General features: G+C 41.8%; 1 protein-coding gene across 1 annotated transcript; it reads right to left on the minus strand.

Moving 5' to 3' along the window:
• Positions 1-431: 431 nt before the first annotated feature.
• On the minus strand, positions 432-15,646 carry LOC8050847 (carboxypeptidase inhibitor SmCI-like). The gene is made up of 6 exons (XM_029992554.2): positions 15,586-15,646; positions 10,376-10,549; positions 6,703-6,876; positions 5,453-5,632; positions 1,703-1,876; positions 432-469 (listed from the first exon to the last, which is right to left on the minus strand). Exons 1-6 carry the CDS (start codon positions 15,644-15,646, stop codon positions 432-434), a joined length of 801 nt encoding a protein of 266 aa, XP_029848414.2.
• Between the last annotated feature and the right edge of the window lie 5,675 nt (positions 15,647-21,321).

Here is a 21,321-nt window from a genome sequence, read left to right on the forward strand (position 1 = left end):
AAAGCCTGTTTGGCGTTCTCCTGCTGAGCGCGGACGTTTAACGCGAAAATGTAGCTCCAGTAAGAGCCTTTCTGAAAATCGATGCCAAAGCATTGGCATGCCCAAATGTTTGCGACCTTGTTGAAGTATGTTTGGGATTAGGAAACCACACATAACTTGGAATCTTTAATTTATTCGTACTCTTTTAACACGACAAAAATTACTAAACATCTGATTTTATGAGTCAGGGCTCAAGCTTTAATAAAACAGTTGCTTCTTAGTTATAATACATCGCACACGTTGTATAGTAAGTTTTCAAGTTGTACGGCTCAATTCGAACGAACATTCGATTGTATAGTGAGGAACTGGCGTTTTTGTTTTTTTAAACAACGTTACCAGTTTTCATATATGCAACTGTAGAAGAAGGGTTTTGTGTGGTCCTTTACATTTTATTACTCTGGACCTCTTCCCGTATTCAGCGGCCTGACACCTGAAATTATGAATGACGTTATGTTTATATATATTACTAACACAACTAAAGCCTTTAACACTGATTAAGTTTATGAATCGACATAAAATACGCATTTGGAATACATACAAGCTATCACACATTTTTAACAGAAATAAAACACATTGTATTGTGTAGTTAAATTTGCCAACAAAAAAAAAAAAAAAATTTACCTTTTTTATTAAGAAGGCGTGTTAAACCAGCTACCTGAAGCTCATGAAAATGTAATTACATTCTGATAGATGGCGAATGGTTGTCATCAACCATAAATTCAGTGAAACATTTTTTTTCCTGCAGTTTGGCTCGAGTGTAAAAGACCCAAGTTAGTGACACAAATAACGTCAGTGTAAGTATTGTCGTTCGTGTTCCAAGCCACCCAAGCACACCTGGCATTCCCCGGTAAAAGACCTGAGGATCGTCTTATTCCCCCAAGATAATGGGACGTGCAACCGATTTCTCAATCGGACGTCAGCTACTCCGCCATAAGCCTCCGTCCGACTGCCGAAAACTCAGACCTTGAAAAAAGTCAGCTCTGTATAGGTCCTTTCCTTTGTTTGCGACCAATCCTTGCAGATATAGACTAGCGAGCCGCTTTGACGTCACGCTACAGCGATGGCGCTGTGGTTGGCATGGCGCATGCGCAGAAGCTTTACGTCACGCGAGTCTGTTTTCTGCGCAGGCTCAGTCCTCACACCTGGCATGGGCAAACGCGGGCTTGTTTGTGAGCAACGCGTTTGCGTATATGGTATCGAATATAGGATGGTTCGTAGAGCTTTTATGACCACAATTCTCTTAGGAAATTCGGCTTCGTTCGGGTGTCTTTATAGACCCCGAAAAAAAACGTCAAAAGTATCCTCACTTGACTGAATATTTTACCAGTCTCAGATAGTATTTGTCCACTTCGAAATAGTTATATTATTACTTCCGCTTTAACATCCTGTTTGAAGATGTCTTCGTTTTTCTTGAATGGGTGCTAAGTGGAGGTTGCATCAGATTAAAATAGTCACGCTTACGCATATCTATTGCCACGCCTCATCCGTTCTTACCTAGTATAGTCACGCATATTTATTTCTCAATGCACAGAACTATGTAAGAGCTTGAACAAAAATTAAAACAAAAATAGTAAGAAATTAGCTATGTGCACAAGCCCAGGAAACAGCGCTGTACCTTGTGAAAAGCTAACATCCCGCGATTATATATAAAACAAAAAATTACCTCCGCAATACAAAACGCACTCGAAGTACCACTTGAAGTTATTTAGTGTTCCGCCCTGGCCACGATATTCAAACCGCAAACATGCTCGCTTTTCGAGATCGTAGTAGTACCGTATCCATTTCTTGGCACCAAAACCTTGGCTCTTGGGCTGACGGCACACCGGCCCACGAGGACCTGAAAGAGGCAACAATCGGTGATGAAACGAAAAAAAAAAAAAGAAAACCATTTGCACTATGCTGCGCATGAAGCCATATATTGTCACTAACAGTTTAGAAGAAAAACAAAAAAAAAAACAAAAAACGCAGAAGGTGACGCAAATTAAATAATGGAATAACTACCTGAATACAGCGTTGTCGAATGTATCAAGACAAAGTTTGGCATCACTGACCGCAGCCATTGAGATGGCGGCGTTTGCCCAAGGAACCACCGAAAACGAGATGACGAAGCCTGGAGCGTGCACATAATGAGCCATGCCCTGTGTATCTTGCGACGTCAGCAGTGGCTATAATTACGTATATCCTTAGTTTTTATCACCTTCCTAAGATGAACTACTTTCTGGTTCGGAAACTACGCCTCGCAAATTTCGTCTTCATATGCAACACTAATGCCAGCCGAAAAAAAAAAGTAAAAACTAACCTAGAATAACTGTCTTAAATTTACTATATAAAAATTCCCCACCCCACTCAAAAAAAGAAAAAGAAGAAAACTACATGTTATTTTTACAGCAAAAGGAAACTACGCATCGCCGAACGATTATTTTCCGCGATAATGTAGCCCTAAAGGTCCGAAGCATATGCCGAAACTTCAGCACTAACCGTTATTTTATTCAAACCTTATTAGTAATTTTCTGAAATTTTCAATGGTAAAAGGGCGGCCGAAAGAGCTCTGGATGTCATCGAGTTACCGAAAATGGGCAAAAATGGGCCCCACTTTCCTTTTGCAATTTTTAGAAAATCACTTATGACATTTGAATAAGATAATAGTTAGAGTTGAATCCTTGGCATTGGGTTCGGACCGCTAGTGCTGCAGTTTGGCGGAGAATGAGTGTTCGCCGATGCATAGTGTAACGTTTGTGGTGGAAGAACACACTGTACATTTGGGGGGGGGGGGGGGGGGGAGGGTTGCTGTCTTTATTTTTTTAAGGCAGATGTAGCACCCTTCACGTGACGTTTTAATTATTCCGAAATAATGTGAGCCCTGTGTCTGAAGTATAGATGGCGTTTCCAATCGGCCATCTTAATTTTTGACCTCTTTCTTGGGTGTCTATGTGGACATAGACGTATATCTGGCGGCTTTCTCTCAGTGGTTATTCCGAACCTACGTGAAACCGTTAGGTTCTTCAAACGATGTGATTGGTTAACTCCTAACATCGGCAGTGCGTGTGTGGTGCTTCAATTTTGTCCCTAGGAAAATCTCTCCGATAGCGTGTCGAAAAGATTCCAAACCGGGGAACATAGGGCAAAGAAGACCGAAAGAATAACGCACTTAAGAAAGAGGGACGACGGACACTTCTTCCCACTCACAACAATACAGATATAATAAATTTCCTTGCGTAGTGTTTTGGAATTCACCCTTCCCGAGAAGGAAGGAAAAGCGGTATAATAAATACAGGATAAACCGGGGAACAAAAAGAGTGAGAGAAAAAAATGCATAGTCATATGGAAGATGAAATACTATTATGCGAAATACGGAGTAAGGAATTCTCTCTCTAAGGATGAGATAGAATTTCGCACTCTGGAATTGACATCATTGTATTTCCTCTTCCATCCGACAATGTATTTTTTTTTCTGTTACTTTTTTGTGTACCTGTTTATCCTGTATTTACTATATCGCTTCTTCTTCCCTCTGGGCAGTGGTGGGTTCAAAAATACTCCGCTAGGAGATTCACTGTATCTGTGTTGTCGCAAGTTGTAAGAAGTGTCCGTCGTACTTTTGTCTTAAGTCTGTTATTCTTTCTGTCGAATTTGTTCGTAAACCAACAAGCTCCCAAGTTTAATAAAAAAACATAGCAACCGGATTTTTTTTTTTTTTTTTTTAAGGTTCAGAGGTTTTATACTTAAATGAAATTTCTTGGGCGTCTGTCAAACGCTTACCATACTATTCTGACAGATAGCCCACCGAAAATCGAAAACAAATCGGGCGAAAATAAGGAGTGGACTGACTTTCAATGCAGAACTAAGAAAACTTAAGAAACAAACATGGAGGTGTGTTTCTCTGGACTTTGCTCAGCCACCCTCAAAACCTTCAAGTGAGCATTCGCCATCATTGTCAAAAAAGAAAAGAAAAAAAAAACTGTCGGTCATTTTATCACACAGGTATGGTGACCTTTCAAACTTATTATCGCAGCGAGGGGCTATGAACCTATGACGACCATCGCCAGTGAGCATTGCTTGGTTATCCCCTGCCATAGCTAACCGACTTCGTTCGAGCAGAGGTAGGATATCTTTCTTTGTCTTGGACAAAAATCGCAAATCATGTCAAGAACTAGTGTGGGACACCCTTCGGGGGTGGGTTATTTCTCGAGATATTACAGCAGGCAAGAGTTTGTGCAACGGCGTTTTTTTAAGAGTTGTATATAATCGTTATATGAGACGGGCAGTTTTTTTTTTTTTTTATTATGCGCGGCTTTCAAACAATCTTGGCCTTTCTCCTCTTTTATGGTGCTTCCCGATAGGGTGATCAACTTTGTTGCAATGTTTTCCTTGCTAAAAAAAAAAAAAGAACTCCGTGCTATTGGGCAACAAAATGGGTCAATTTTGTCATATTTCTAACCTAGAACCTGGTCCTCCATTTGCACGCATGCAGCTTATGTATGGCGCATTAAATAACTATGATGTGGGCTTCTTGTTCTAAACTTTTAAATTTAAGAAAGGTTTTCTCTTTATAATTCCTCCCTAAGTCACAGGCAAGATGAGAACGGTAGGGTGTTGCATTAGTTTTCCCGCCTCCATCGCGAGTTTTTCACCTTCGAGAATGACTTGGTGTCTGGTGCACCTCGAGCCCGGCCTCGCAACCAAAAAGTGGAAGAAAGCGTGAAGCTACTGCTATAGAGGCCGGGCGTTCCAAGAAAAGTCGCCCTGTCGTTATCACTTTATCAGTGACTATAGTCATCTTTCTAAGTGGCCTCATGTACGTGTACCCTTTTGATGCGCGGCAGCCATTTGGGGGGAGAATAAATCATAAAATGAATTGAATTGAATAGAGTCCTTCGTTGTTTCTTCACACAGTCCCTATCCTACGTCATTTCGGCCTCTCCTGTATTAGAGCTCTGATGGTTCGAAGGAGGAGGTAATTCGATACTGAGTGATTAAAAAAATGCATAGTTTTAAATCGTGTCTTTTTTCTTGCGACCGAAAACTGCACTCTAGGAAATGGGTGATAAAAATAGATACTTTAGTCGCAACGGGTTTCTATGCATAGACGTATTGTGGCAATTTTGACTTTTTATGTGATATCGCGAAAGGTATTGCAGTAGTCTATAACTGAGCAATTGAACTGCGATATTAATTTTCATCTATTGTTCCAGTGAAACGCAGTTTGCATATTTCAAGTCTTTTGTTTTGTTGTGTTATGCACTCAACTTTGCAAGAGTTTTTCTTCTTTGTCTTGAAGGAAAAAAAAGCATTTGGCTAAGTAATATTTGAATTATGTACAATAGTTTTGAGATTCATTACACTTAAACTATTCACGTTTGTAGATTTCACGGCTTAAATGGGCGAGACGCAAGGTTTCCTGCAGTAGGTAACTTACAACGTTTGAGTCGCACACATTTTCCCGATTTCAAATTTCTGTAGAAGTTCTTGGTGCAAAAGCAGCCGCTCCTGCATATGTGGTCAGTGCAGTTCGGGTATGGGTTTTTCGTGTCGCAGGTGTTCTCCTCACAGCCGCCGTAAACACACGGCACATACTCTTCATTCCTTCGGCAATGCGCTGCGTACGTGAAAAAAGCACAAAAAACATTATAAATTCCTACAAAAAAAAGAAATTAGATGTCATTTTTCGAACAACAGTTTTAGAACTTATATAATTCACATAGACAACGTAAAAGTCGCATAAGATTTTCATGCGTTGGTATACATTTTCATACGTTTATTGGACAAATTTACCTAGTTTTCCTTTAAAGCGCAGCTCTTAGGCGCCCGTTTCCAGCTTGAGCGGCGTCGCCGTCGCCGTCGCCGTCGCCGTCGCCGTCGCCGTCACCGTCGCCATCGCCATCGCCGTCGGCGTCGGCGTAACCGCGCGGTGCATTATGGGTAAATTGCCCGCTAAGTCTAGCGGAAAAATATCCCCGCTAAATCTAGCGGAAGGGTTTCCGGCTAAATCTAGCAGAAAAATTTCCCCGCTAAATCTAGCGGAAAAGTTTCCCCACAAAATCTAGCGTAAAAATTTTTCTGTTGGTAACGTCACTCCCCGAGGTCACGTGACACCCCCAGGTTACGTGACCCCCTCCCCGAGGTCACGTGGAGGGTCACGTAACCCCCAAGGTCACGTGACCCTTCCCTCCTCCTACTCCTCAAGAGCTGCGCTCTAATTCGGCGTTACAGGGAGTTGTAAACGACTTTCACTTTTTTCGCTAGAGATTTAATATTTATGTCCAAAACTGAATTGCGCAAAAAAAAAAAAAAGTGATCGTCATGGCGCTCGTCTTCCGTGTGCGCTTGATAGGACCGCTTAACCAATCACGCAAAAGAAAAAAAACAGGATCATGTCGCATTTGCTGTGCGTGATTGATTTAACCGGTGTTAACAAACTCACAAAGGCAATGCGCACTCTTTGAATTTGGCGTTTTCGTATTTAGATCAAAGGCACTCTACAAAACGTTTGCGAGTTTTGGCTTCCCTGCACAACACGAACAGAGAGATCGTGCCGATGCACTTTTGACTGTGCTCGAGGGGCTCGGTCGGGTCGTGGCGTTGGCTCGGGTCGGACTTGATGGGGAAACGGTGCACATATCGAGCGGCTCAAACGTGCAAGAACGGAGATGGGATCAAACCACTTACGCCGAATGCAACGTTCCTGACACTGGGACATGGATATGAATTTGTTGCCGTTACCTCCGCATCCGCTGTACACAAAACGGAGACACCCGCGAGCCGTTGCGTTAAAGTAGAATCTCTTCTTTTTTTTATGGCACGTCCCGGCATCGGGTACGAGGGCGCAGATGTTGCCAGCTGCTGAAGTGTAGAAAAAGGGAGTCAGAAAAAAAAAATGGATTTAAATATCAATTTGATTTGGGTTCATATTTACGTGTATGTAGATCCAACTGCGTCGATCCTTGCCTAAAGTTCGAAGGTACGCCGAACCGGTCGAACCTTTAGGTGCGACGTCGAATCGTGGATTCGACAAAAAATTGCGACATGAGCTCGGACTTGTACTAAGAGCTGCTGCTCTACTGAATGTACTGTAGATTAACTACGTTTCCAAGTGGTTTAGTAACGTTCAATGATATATGTATTTCGGTAATCACTTTAATTACTCTTTCCCAGTGACTTACATTCAAATTACAAATTACTTTCAAATTTTAGTGGTACGTTTGCTCATCGACCAACATTCCTGCACAAAAAGTGATCATATGTTGGAAGATCAGCTTATATATCCAAAGAGGAGGAAGCATGTGGCACAGGAAAAAAGAGGGGGGTGGCTTGGTTTGGAGGGCTCGCAAACACCTATAATTTTCACGAGTTTCCGTCTGCAACACCCCTGCTACGAAGCGCTGGAGCGGACAGACACGTCGGAAGTGAGACCGAGTAACTGCCGGATTAGCCCCGAAGACTGGCGTTTCTTTAAGTCACAAAGCTCAAGGAGACTCGAAGCATTTAAAGAAAGGGCTTGTCCCCGCTTCTCCCAAACGCAACAACTTTTGCCCACAACAGGAGGTGTACACACTGCACCCTCATTCGGGAGGTGTACACACTGCACCCTCCTTCGAAGGAGGCAACAAAATGCAGCACCCGCTCCGAAGCTCGTCTGGTGCTCCCGTAGTTCGTGCTGTACTTGAAGAATCGCGTACTGAAGCCCAAAGCAAAGATGACCTCTTCGCGTTGCCTTTCCTCCCAAAATGCTGAATATGCAGGTCTTACAGCATTCAAAGATAGTTCGAAAAACCTTAGCGATTCCCCCCAAGATGTTTACCTAAAAAAATAATAATCAAGAATTGTTGGGAAGTACTTCAAGTGCATGGTAATTAAAGGAGCTGTTCAACAATTTCAGTGCTTTGCTTAAATATTGTGGGATTTGGTGTCTCGACCTATTTGAAGTGAAGAACAAAAAACCGCTTTTGCCTGTTTGTCCTAGCTTTTATATAAAAAATGGAGAAAAATTGAGGTTTTCGGCACCTCTCAACTCGCTCCCCATCTTCCGAGTCATGTGCGCTGTGACGTCAATGGGGGACGCGCGGGGGTTCCGGTGAAGCTCTCTCTAATGCCATCAGTGAGCAGCGAGAACTCACACGCTCGCGACCACGTGACCACGCGCTTGCCCAGCGCGATTAACGTGGCGAAAGAAGGAAAGTCTCGTCCGTATTCGGCAGTCCCCGTCCGGTTCTGCCCCCGTCCCCCCCGTCTTCTGGGGGCTGTTCGCGATAGCAGATAGAGCTGACGGTTTCGTTGACTTCGGCTAGATGGCACCACTGAAACTCCGTGTAATAAACGTTTTATCGATGATACCAGGTGTTTGACTCATTCATATTTATGTTGGAACGACACGATTTATAGAAAAATTACCTGTTATCAAGCAGGGTATTTTAACAACTTCCTATCTTTTTACAAGTACCCCATTCACATCACGCCGCGTGGTTCTCACTGCCGCCACTCGCGGATGTAGGTCGGGAACTATTCTAATTTTTGTCTCGCGATTACGCGACGGAATCGCAAAAACTTGCAGGAAAGAGATGTGTTTTCTCTCCTTTGTGACAAGATAAATAATTTCAAAAGTAGAAAATGCAAATGCTTTAAACGTAAAAATCGTTGCACAGCTCCTTTAATGTAGTACTACTTCATGTAGGTTTAGAAAACATGTACTTTACTTGAAGTACATACTCTGAGCGCGTACTTGTACTTTACTAAAGTGTTTTATGTTTGGTACTTTCCGGGGAAAGTTAAACTCTCGACTTAAATATATATTCTCAAATTCCAAAAAAAATGCCGTATTGTAATTCTTCTGAGTCAAGTAATGGAGGCTACAAGACTGATACAAATAAGTGCCTTATGAGTTGATTGTTTTAAATAGAGTCAGCAAGAACAAGAGAAGTACCATGTGGCGACTTGGCTTTATCCAATATTTGCCACAATTTTCAAATAAAGCTGATGCACTACCGAATATTACTGAAGCAATGAATACCATTTAAAAAGCAGTGTACAGGGGATGAAAGGTCACCATGAAAGATTGAATTAAAAAGTAATTGTACTTTATTTTGAAGGTACATTGTATTTAGAGTACCTTAAGTACATTGCACCAGGCGTACTTACTACTTTACTTCAAGTACATAACCTCTCACTTACTTTGTATTTTACTTCAAGTGGTTTTTACGAGAACATTACGCAACACTGTAAACAAGCATTTACTGTCTGCGAAATCAAGCTCAGGCAGTACTACTAAATCACAAAGTAGAAATGATACATCCACAATACATAATTGACCACAAAGAAAAAAGTACATAGCAATAAGGCACGATGGAGCAGAACCAACTATTGAAGCATTTATGTGAAAACACAAGCCGCTTCGTATATGGCTAGCATAATTTCGCTAACCGATCATGACCTATGATAACATTCTTGTTATCATAAAAATATAAATGTAACTTCAAAAGTATTTGCTACTTTTTACGGTGTTTAGTAATTTACTAAATTACTTACCTTTTGAGTAATTTCTACGTTACTCAAATTTAGTTTTGAGGCAAATACTCAGTAACTTGGCTTAATTAAGCTTCAGTGCTCCCCACTATGCTGGACAATCACAGTGGTGAATCGAGCACAGGGGCGAATGAATGGGCCAGCACTGTTAGGTTCTGTCGTTGCGACGGATTCCATTCGATACATTTTAATTCGTTTGATTATAAGTTAGGTGCTCATGCGCTTTATAGATAAAGCGCATGGACCCCTAGCCAGGTGGCTGATTTGGGTCCATTATACTAAGGCATCTGAAGCTTATAATAAGCAATATAGGTTATAAAGAAACTAGACAGAAATACTACAAAAATATTCCTATAACAAGATTTATAAAATGATATAAGCATGCTAATTTATTTAAACAAAGAGGATGAATGAAAGGGTGAAGACGATTTCAGAAAGCGAAAGTTGGTGTTTTAAAGCTTGGCTGAAGTTATGTGAACATCAAAGATCGTTAGGCAGGGAGCTACATATTCTTGTTCCGCAGAATCTTATTAGTCTTTCCCTGGAAGTGACGAGAAGGACAATGCGTTATTTAGATCTATGCGTTATACAGGACAATGCGTTATTCAGATGACCTAACATTTTTATTTTAACAAAGTCTAAAACTTTTCTTAAAGAAACCTGGGGTATGTTGTTGGAGTGAGGGTTTTTTGTTCCTCCCCTTTAATCTAGCCCTGAGCAGGCATGCGATAAGATTTCACTGGAAGGGATGAGTACGAGAGAGATACTATTCGTTTTTAATAAAAAATTATCTATGAATTAAAACAAAAATAAACAAGCTTACATCTAGCGCAATTGCTCTCGCAATCGCTCTTGGAGTCGAAGGTATTGCCGTTTGCGCGGCATCCACCATATTTGAACTCCTGACATTCTTTCTCACTGCTGTTGTAATAGTATTTGACTTCTTGAGCACGGCACGGCCCGTGTTCAGGTACTTCCTTGCATACCTCTACGGGTTCTATGGTGTAAAACGAAAACAAAAATTGCAGAGTGCGATTAGTTTGATACCGGTTGAAAATGCAATTATATTCCGCTAACACCCTATCTTAATTTCTAGCTGCGGAAGCAAAGATTTGTGATTAAGGCAGTAAGAAGCCTTGTAAAAATGGATAAAATTGCAAAGCACCAAAAGTAGTTTTACCAATTTTCCGTTCATGTAACATTTTGCCGCAATAATTAGGGTAATTTTATGTACTTTCGTCCTCTCCCTACTGAAAAAAACCCTTTGGCGCCCATATGAAAATAAACGGGTCCATACCGGTAACCGTTTAACCATACTGGTCACCAGTTTGTCAAAGGGGTCGCCCGTATGGCTCAAAGGGGTCCCCCGTATGAGCCATAACGGTCACCTATTTGGCAAACGGGTCGCTCGTCTGGGCAAATGGGCGACTCGTTTGGGCAAAGTTGTCGCAGGTTTGCTCAAACCGGCGACCATGTTGCAAACTGCACCGGTTTAATCAAACGGCTCTCCGGAGCCCGTTTGATATTGAACGTACAGATCGGCGGCGTGGGCACGCCTAGCGTTTCAGCCGTGGCAGCCAATGTTTTCCGGAAGGCTGGGAGCGCCGGTTCATCGATTTCAGATCGTCCGCGTAATGCAAGTAATTATATTTATATTTCAATTGCGCTGATTTTCGATTATACTGCAACTAAAACTAACACCTTTTTTTTGTGTTACGTAAACGCGCGACGTTGGTGAGCCGATATTTTTGACAGACCTTTAATACTTTGTCCATCTTTGTTGCCTCAATTTACTCATTCAGCTCGAATCTCTCTCGCAGAAGACGCGACCGCGTGAAAGAATGTACGTCTAGACTCCGTTTCACTTTAATTCAAGACGCAGCGAAGGTAGCACGCGTACACGCGGCTGCAAGAACATCGAGCATTGCGAGAGCACGCCCGCCGTTGCAGCACTCAAACTACGAGCTTGCGCTGAGTTCTTTCTTCGCTCGGGCGCAAGCCGAGCTTCTGGCAGCCCCGCCGCCATTTCCAAAGTTCGAGCGCGCGCGCGCGCGCGCGTTTGTTCTTCGGGACTACAAAAACGCATCTCCCTGGAATGCCTGGGGAGAGGGAGAGGGGCTGTCCCGGTGGTCCCAGAGCCTTGACCTCGCCCCCTCCCTCCTCTCTTGTCACCCCTGTCACGTGACCCACGGCAGCGCGCGAGCTACACGCTGATAAGCATCGAGATCCGGAAGGGCGCGCCTTGCAGCCGCTTTTTCTTTGTCTGCTTGTTGTCAGTTGCTGCTCGAAGTTCGCTCGTCCTACCTGCTTCAATCTGTCGCCTAACCCTGCGGTCTTATTGGGATGTCTCGACAACGTATTGGATGTGCACCAAAGCTATCAGTGTTCGAAAAGACCCACGTGTATGTCGGCAACGAGCGATTCTTCAATGAAGTCGCAAATTCTCGCGGTTTCGTTGGGTTTGGCAAATGACAGCTTGTGCGCCGCATCGTGTTGAAACTTCCAAGGAGCCGTTCCCTCTCGTTTGTGTTTGTGTGGTTGTCCTGCTTTGACCGTGTCGACAAATATCACGGATTACCTCTTTCAAGTCCGCTATTGTTATGGTAAGTGCACTGCAACCTACGTGTTGGCAACGATTGACCGTTCTTCTACGCGTACTCTTCTAAATTATCTAAAGAATTATGCAGCGCCTATTCGCGCGGCAGCCAGGAGAATAATTTCCCCGAAAGTCAACCTGTATAGTGTTCACAGATCGCTTGCACGTTTGTACTTGTCTACAGAAGAGGTAATAAACTTCGAGGAGAATTGAAAACAATCTTTTGTGTCGGTTTTCCTGTCCACTTACAAGCACCTACGCGAGTGCATTTGTTCTACGTGTTTTCTCCATGTTATAAATACGTTTATGAGTTTCGGGACGTCTTAAATATGTTTAAGATAACCAACCTCCCAGACGATACCCATTTAGGGCTAGCGCATAATTTGCAATTTCGAAGGGCACGTTCAAACGTGTGGTCACGTGCCATGTCGAACGGGTACTCGTACCATACGGCACCCGTATCAAACGGGCACCTGTATCAAACGGGTACCGTTTCGAACGGGTACCGTTTCCAAACGGGTACCCGTATCCCATAATCACGTTTGATCCAAACGGATCGACAGGTTTGATTCAAACGGGCGACCAGTTTGCCACCCGTTTGAATTTCAAATGGTTTTTTTCAGTAGGGCTGTTCCTATATTCAGAATGTGCTGTATAATATTCTTTGTCGAAACATTCGAGACACTTAAAATAAATTTGTCGTATTTCTCTGAGGAAGTGGGAAGAATTCACAAAGTGAATCGTTTGACACATTTATAACACTTCTTTGATTTAATATAAATTCAGATCAAAAAAAGACGACGACGAACGTGTACGGGATTGTTTTTTGTCTGTATGTTTTACTTTCATTTTCTTATTATGCATGTTGAAATATTCGCCTAAGTAGGTATATTTATCGGATATTCTAGAAATAAATGATAGCCAACAGGCTTCGTACATTGAGGAAACTCACAACAAACTAAAGTTCGGAGAAATTCATATAGTAAGCCTCGCTCAAAAATATTTATTAGTATTCGATAAGTGTCATTTGTAAGTGAAACATTTTCTTACTTTTCATAGCCTCTAGTGCCACATAATGCTAAAGACCTCCGTATTAAATAAAATATACAAATAATTTGTTTACTAAACAGTTTATGACTGATATCAATTATATAAAAAGTATATACAGTTCTATAAGTTATTAGATGATCTTATATGTTCTTGTATATTTTTTGAATACATTAATATATTTTTTATTTGTTTACTGATAGCTTGCCTAGAGAGACTCCTGACAGGGGTCGTTTATGCTTGCACGCCTTAATGTATTGTACTTTTACTTTTATCTATAGGTTTTCCTTGTTTGTTTAGCGTCTCCCATATGGTGATATTATGGCTGAACAACTGATCGATTAACCCACCGATTAATTGAGTCGTGCTTTAATCGGGATTATATTTTTAACCAGTTAGTCCGCTCAATTTCGACGAACCGCAAGAGAGTAAAACATCAAACGCTTTCACCTCGCAGACGTGAATGAGAAAGTGTGTATGAGGGGCAAACACTAGGTCAAATTTTATAATAAAGTAACTGTAGGGGCGAGATTTGCAACTCCAGGCAAGTGCAGATGGTTAGGTCGCTCTTGACGGAAAATATCGACGAACCTTTTCACTTCATGCAGCTGAAGTAATATTTTTTGTGTGAGTGCCTCTGGACTGTTCTAAACTACGCATCTAGATTGGTTCATAATCTAAGTCGTATATTGCGGCTTTTATCACAATTCGGGAAAGCGGGAAAGGCAAACAAATATTAAGTTTGAGTTCTTCAGTATTATGCAAAGAAATAAAAAAGACCGGTTAATAAATGAATTCATCGATTCAAAAGTGGCGATTTATTGGGTAAAATTTTAATCGACGCACAAATCATACCTTGGTTTATTTTAACTCCAGACGCCGCCGAGGTATGAGAGCTGATGAGGCTAGTCAGACAGCGGCAAAAAGGCACCATCATGGTGTTTTTCGTGTTTCTGTACGTATACTATCATCGCGAAATCAATCATAAACAAAAAAGTCCTAGATTATTTCGCTTTCGGACTGCTTGATTTCTCCAATACATCGTTGCGTCGGCCGGGTCTGGGCTTCAGCTGGAACCAGGTATAAGGAGTATTCACTGGGTGCCATATTTGTGGGTGCTGTCTAGAGCTCACGCTCAGAACGAGCCCACATTAATAGGCTGCTAAGACCGGCAATCCTGATGGTGTGGAATACACGTTGCAAAAGAACCGTGGAAGCTCTCCATCAGCACGCGCTCAGCAGTCGCGCACACAACTATCGCCGCCAGTGAATACTTCCTATAGAATGTTTTTAGCGGCATCATGGTGTTTTGCGTTGACATTCTAGGGCCTCGCTTCTCTTTGCCGAGGCTGTGGAAAAGTTAATTTGTGTGTTAGTAATGATCAGCGTTTCCAGAGAAGGAATAAATGAGACGACAACGTAACACGAATGTTAATTAACGCTGAACTCGCTGCCGAGATTAATACTCGCTGTTCGGATTAACAACACCGAAAAAATGGTTATCAGTGTTTTCAGGCGAGTTAAGATACCGTAAAGTTTAGGTAAGAAAAGGTTGTATAGACTTGCTACTCCGGCAGCTACAAATAAAAAGAAAAACAATTACCTTATACAATGTAAAAATATTGTAAGATAATATTAGAGGGATTGTCCGGTGATATCCTGAAGTTACTAAGGTTTTGCGCTGGTCACGTAGAGAGGGCCTAAATATAGTCATATGTGATACTTAGATTATTATATGACGCCCCAAAATTCGTCAAATCTATTATGAACATCAATACGAAACTTAACGTCAAATTTCGCAAATATCAATGGCTGGTTGTTTCGTGAGGCCATATGTCATCTTAACGTCAAAGTCACGGGCGTTGACTTATTCCCGGTTTTCATCAACATGGTTGATGGTCCGTAGAAAGATTATCCTCGAAGAATTGAAATTCCCTTAATCTTGGAAATCTTGTGTTTCTTAAAACGAAGTTATTTTACTGAGACAGCAGTAAAAAGCTGGAATATGGCTCTCCTTGCCTAATGTTACGTCATCAGGGCTTCCGCTGTTGCCAACGAAAACGCCGTGTGTTATGCTGGTGCAATCCGAGCAGTTGGGCTCTGTTTAAAATTGAATTAGTTGTACGACGGAGGATAACAAATTTCTATATTGTACGGATGATATTCCTAAAAGCAATGCAAATATAATTTAATTGTTTTCTGAAAGACAAACTCTTACTAGAAAAACCTTTTAAAAGCAAAAAAAGAAAAAGATATCGACTTGGAACTGATTCAACAAATGTACATTATTATTAGACACCCAAAATCATTCTCCCGGATGCTTTGAAATTTGGCGCACATAACCGTTTTAATTGGCAGGGTGGATGGGTTCAAATTATTTAGGGACTCACGTTGAAAAAGTGCCAGTACCAGAATTGCCAGCCAGCGTCTCATGCCGGCTAAAGTTGCCATGTGTACTGCAAACGTTATTTCCCGCAAGTGTTATCAACTCGTAAACATTTCTTTTCAAAAATATTTTGTCTTCGTTTGAGCGGTCGCTGTCGAGGGGACTCATTGTTTCTTAGCTTTATTACGGAAGGAAAAGTTTGACGACAAGAAATACACGCGAACAAAATAAACGAAACACAAAAGAAACCGCTCTTTTAGTGCTTTGAATGTTCGAAAAACCTGTAAAATTTCTGTAACTGGAAAACAGACAGGAATATCTATGCAACCGCTTTCTCGCAGCTGTTTTTTTTTTTTTTCTCTTCTTTTTTGGATTATTTTTTTACTATTGGGCAACAAATATTTTGGAACAATTGTCCGGAGGGAGAATTGAGCGAAGTGTCGAGTTCGCTGTTGAGGGCGTTCTGTTGTTATTCGAAGGGGTATGAACCCTAGTAGCTTTAACACGCAACATATAACGAGTACGACTTTCCAGAAATATCGTTCCACGTTCAACGTGGTGGAATGTAGCTAGAGCCGCCCCTGCTTAGAGGAATTCATTTTGTGCCTTCAGAAGCCAGATAAATTAACACCAATCAAATCAGGGGGTTTTACGTGCCAGGCCAATTGACGTGCAACCGAAATCTCGGTTACACGTCGCCTTCTCCGCCTAAGCCTCTGTAAGATTGCAAACAACTCCGCCGGGATTCGAACCCGTGAAAGGCCAACGCCTTTCATAAATCAAGTAAAACGCAAAAAAAAGGCGGTGTGCAGTGGGCGATGGTCCGCCGCGGCCGGGCTAGATAGCGGCATTCCACACGGCCTTTATTTATTTATTTATTTCATTTATTCATTTACGCTCAGGGCTCTTTTGGGCATTACATTAGATGGAATTTATTTTCATGAACACAACAAGCAAGAAAAAAAAGAGGTAGGCACGACACTCTAATGAAAACTGAAAATATGATACAAGAAGTCGTTTGCTCGATTCAAAGTAGCTCTAGCTAAATAACCATTATCGCCAAAAGGCTTTCTTTCAGTAAAAAAAAAATCAATAAATAAACAAAAATCCTGATGATCCTCTATGATTTTTATGTTGCTTGGCAAGGAGTTTCATTCGTTAATTAGAAGGTTTAGATGGGAGTATTTATATAAGTTGGTGCTGGCAAATCGACGAGGTAGAGGCGATTAGGGTGATAAATCGGGGTTCGAGTTCGCTGGTCATCCTCCTCCACACTGCGAAGGTTGATGACCAGCGAAGCTGTTTTGCACACGACAGAGACCTACCCCGAAGAGCTGGAGGAAAATAGACCAGTGCAACGGGACCGCCACCCGGCGGAAAGTAGACACGCTCGACGGGACCGCCACCCCGGGAAAGCGGAAAGAAAGGAAGCGAGGCACACAAGCCCTGCGAACAACGACAAAGAGAGGGAGTGCAGTGAGAGAGTAGACATGGACGAAGCGGGTCGCACAGCGGCAAATTTTTGAGGAACCTTAATTGTGTACCTGAGAGTCTAGTTATCTTGAAAATGGTGCCTATTGATAACTAATCTACTAAATAGACCTATTTCTAAATTACCCAAGAATTAAGGAGAATGCAGGGAATGGTGTTCCACGCGTCGCACGTGCCAGCGTCTGCAGCAGTAACTGTTCTAAAGTAAAAGCCTAAAACAAAGGGCATCTCGCACGCGCGTTCGTGAACACTTTATTTTGGATATTTACTTCGAATCTTTCATACAAGGAAGACGTGCACGTGCGGCGCATGCGGAGGTTCAAGCGTAGAGGTTTTAGTCACTGCACACAAAAAATCCACGGAACCCGAGGCATAAACACATTCGCTGTAAAATCACAACCTGCCAACATGACTCTTTGTCTGTTTGTATCACTTTTTTTCCAACCCTAGGTATGTCTCTTTGCACACATACACTTTTAATATTTTTCTGGGTTTGCCTAACGAGGCATAAAATTGAGCGCGAGCTATTATATTTTCCGCCATCCTGTTCATCATAGTATTACAGGTGAATAGCTTAAACTTGCTCATCAGCATCGTTATTGTACTAACTATATGAAAATCGTAATTTGAAGTTTTGCGAAGAAAAAATACTTTTTTGAGTTAAAGTGAAACTGAGAAAGCACGACGACGCTGATTATTGTATATTAAAGCTTGTGTTAATGTCGTTGTTACAAAAATCTAGTAAACTTCTAACTTTTTCAATGCAGAAGTCGACTTTTTTTAATAGTTTTGCCGAAGGAATAATCTCAATAACCGTAATACCCAACGTTTGGACAAAAAGTCAAATTCTGGGGTTTTACGTGCCAAACCAACGACGGGCATCTGGCACACCCCAGCGGAAGACTGAGGATTAATTTGGACCACCTGGGGATCTTTCGACGTGCAACCGAAAGCTCGGTTATACGGCGCCCCCTCCGCAATAAGCCTCCGTCGTATTGCGGCCACCTCGGCCGGGATTCGAACCCACCCAACGTTTGGGGTTTTAGGAGTCATGCCAAGATACTTTGACTACATGTTTCAGCAGAGTTAATGAACTTGGGAGGCTCCCTATTATTGACGAAAGGAACGAGCGTACTGCACTTTGTGACTCAAATAAGATGCGCTACCAGGGGTGTTACGGGTGGTTAAGACAAATGTTTTTGGGCCCTCATTATACATTCAACTTAAGATCTCGATCAAAAGGTGACGTTCTACTTGCTGGTAGCGGATTCAGAACGTTTTGCGAGTAAATTTAGTCTTGTGGCATTGTAAAAAAAAAAAGCGACCATAAAGTATGAAACCGAAAACAAAGGCTTTATACCATGCTTCCATAACTCAAAGGTCTTTTTTTTAAAGTAACACTGAAATAAGAAGCGACTCGATGGCACTTGGTTTGTGCGTCATGCGCACGGCGAGTTTTGTGCAACGATAAACATTTGAGGTCTTATAAGTGTCGAAAAACCAGTACAAATTAAAGCATGGCAGTTTGTTTTCATAATATGTTAGCAGAATTCGGAAGCGTATTGACTTAAAAAAAAAATAAAGTTGAAGCAGGGGCGAGTTGGTACATACCTGAGCATTAAAACAGCACAAAGTACGGGATACCGGATAAAGAAAGACAAAGTTTTTTGAAGGAAGACATAGAAACAGCGCTGCGTCAGTGTCTTTCTTCATCCAGTATCGTTCTTGGCGCTCTTTTATTAACTTCAAAAAGTAACTACGAACTTTTCTGGACTACATCCTGCAAACTTATACATGCTTTAAAGTTGAAAGTTTACGTGACATAGACTGTCTACAGATTCACATTATATGCGTACAAAGATTTTTTTCGTTCCAAGGTCGTTTATTATGATAAAACATGACGTATCTTTTTCATGATATATTAATATTAATATAACGATTTCTGTATTGAGGAATGTGACAGTTAATCACCTTTATTTATACGTGTAATACACAAAAGTAAACATTGCCAGGGATGCAGCTGATTGGTCCAGCGGGCACGTAGCTCCCACTGTAGTGTCAGTTGAAGGGTGAATGGAGAATAGATTTCGACGTCTGGATGGCTGATTGTTGGAGTCTGCGGCTTACTGTGAAACGTCTTGTGCCTAAGAACGGGTACAAATAATCTGTGTACAAGGCCCGGCGACTTCGGTGAAAAGTTGACGCCTCCTTTGAGATTCTGAAGCCAAAGTCGGTATATGCTCGTGAGAAGGGAGCAGTCGCCTAGCTGCTATCTGTTTTCTTTACATGTTCTCGTCACCTTTTTCTTTTTGCAGTTACCTGGGTTGATGCGGTGCCCTCAAAAAAACAAGCACAACAAAAAAAAAAAACAAAAAAAAAAAACAGAGAAACGTTGCTTTTATACTTCGGGCTATTGAAACTCAATGGCCATTGTTTCTGTGCACATCGCAAGTTTCAGATCTAATCGCTAAATAACAGTTGATGGGTTAAAAATAATCGCAATTACAATGATAATGGTATAATCAGAAAGTTATTCGATTAACTGCCCACCCCTAGTTCTAAGCGAATCCTGAACACGGTAAAGAGGAGTACCTGGTGTCATCACGATGGCATCCTCAGCTTGTTTTATTTTTTTGCTGGAAGAAATTTTGAGACTGACGGACCAAAAGGCATGCGAAATTGATCACTAAGATACATCCTCAGGTAGTAGCAAACTCAGGTCGCAGGAGTCACTGGAGAGGATTGAGCTTTTTCGGTGGAAGGAAGGCCCACACTGAACGATTGTTCGGCCCGCCCAGCCGACAGAAAATGGTAAGCGGGATTGCCAATACGTTCCTCCTAAAGGGTATTGTGCTCTACCTTGAGGAAGCTCTTGACAACTCCCAGAAAAGCTTTAGAATGATTCGGAATGTCAAGAGGCTTTCTGCCAGTGATCGTAACAAACATTGTGAAACTCGCAGATAACTATGTTGAACGCCCCTCAGACCGATCAGAAAAGCCTGAGAGTTCTTCAGGACCTCTCAAGAATTAATAGTGTGTCCGGCAGGCACATTTTATGTAGGAAATAAGTGGAATTTAGAGCTTCGTGGACGATTCTCGTAGTCGCATGATGCTGGGGCCACTACGCTGCTCCTAGTGTTTAGCGGTCCAATCGTCTCACACGATTCTTGATGGCCTGACCCCTGGTAGCTGGAGTTTCCATTGACCAGCTGCGGGCCGCTGTAACACAGCCAGAATCATCATACTCTACAGAAGTCTCGGTTTTGTATCCAGGCGTATGTAAAAGAAGGAAGAAAACAATTTTCCTTCTTGTGAGTAATAGAAAGGAAATGCAATATTGAAAGAACTTTTAGTGAAATTTCCAGGTCGCTAGCTAAAGGTGCTGATTTGTGCGGAACATTTTACAGCAAGCTCTTTCATTATTAACACCCCGTATATTAATATACTAACACCAAAAAAATTGGTTCAATTCATGTTTCGGTTTATGGGAAGGTTTGTTTTAAGCGAACTAAAATCTAACGCAACATAAAGGCCAACAAAAGTTTAAAAAAAAGACACCGCTACGAGATTCAATTTTGCAGGAACGAGCAGATGACAATCTGTTCATAGTGATATTTTAAAGGAGGTCGTTGTTTGGGATCCCGAATATAAGATTGCGTTCAAAAGTTCAAAACAATTCTGGATAGTGGAAATAAAGCGCAACGGAAGTTGGTATTCTTTTAAGAAATCCGGGTGGTGAAAGACTCAAGCGGTGCACAGATTTATTTAGAAGTAAATATAGTTATTTCACTCGATCTATGAATGTTTATTTCAGAAAATCTTTTACACAGTTGTGTGTCTGGAGACCCTGTTTTCGAACATGACGTGAGTAAAACAAAAATGAGAGAGCATCTAACCCAATTGGGCTCTTGGTCCTTGCCCATGAATTTAAAGAGCAGCTAATAAAAATGAATAAATAAACTTGCAACTTTCTGAGTCCTACACCACCCCAACAAAGGGCAATCCATACATCTCAGTGAAAGAACGAGTTGTTTTGCACCACTTTGGAAGTGATGGATATAAATGGCTGAGCTGCTGTCAGGCTCCAGCTGATGCCTATCTCTCATACCCTACTTCTCGAGACAAGCGCGAGTTAAACATTTGTCTTCAGAATGTCGCAAGCCTTTCTTCGCCTTGGTGCTCACAACCTTCCTCTCTTTAGTATGTGAAGAAACGGGGATTACGGTGACCACAGAGGGTGGTACAGAGA

This window comes from Ixodes scapularis, unplaced genomic scaffold, assembly GCF_016920785.2.
Source record: "Ixodes scapularis isolate PalLabHiFi unplaced genomic scaffold, ASM1692078v2 PGA_scaffold10__122_contigs__length_95168666, whole genome shotgun sequence".
Classification (NCBI taxonomy): Eukaryota; Metazoa; Arthropoda; class Arachnida; order Ixodida; family Ixodidae; genus Ixodes; species Ixodes scapularis.

Coding starts and splice junctions, on each gene's coding strand:
- LOC8050847 (XM_029992554.2), bottom strand. CDS start 15,646: ATGGCAACTTTAGCCGGCATGAGACGCTGGCTGGCAATTCTGGTACTG. Junction 10,550..15,585: donor GGTACTGGCACTTTTTCAAC/GTGAGTCCCTAA, acceptor TTTACACCATAG/AACCCGTAGAGGTATGCAAG. Junction 5,633..6,702: donor TCAGGAACGTTGCATTCGGC/GTAAGTGGTTTG, acceptor TCACGTACGCAG/CGCATTGCCGAAGGAATGAA.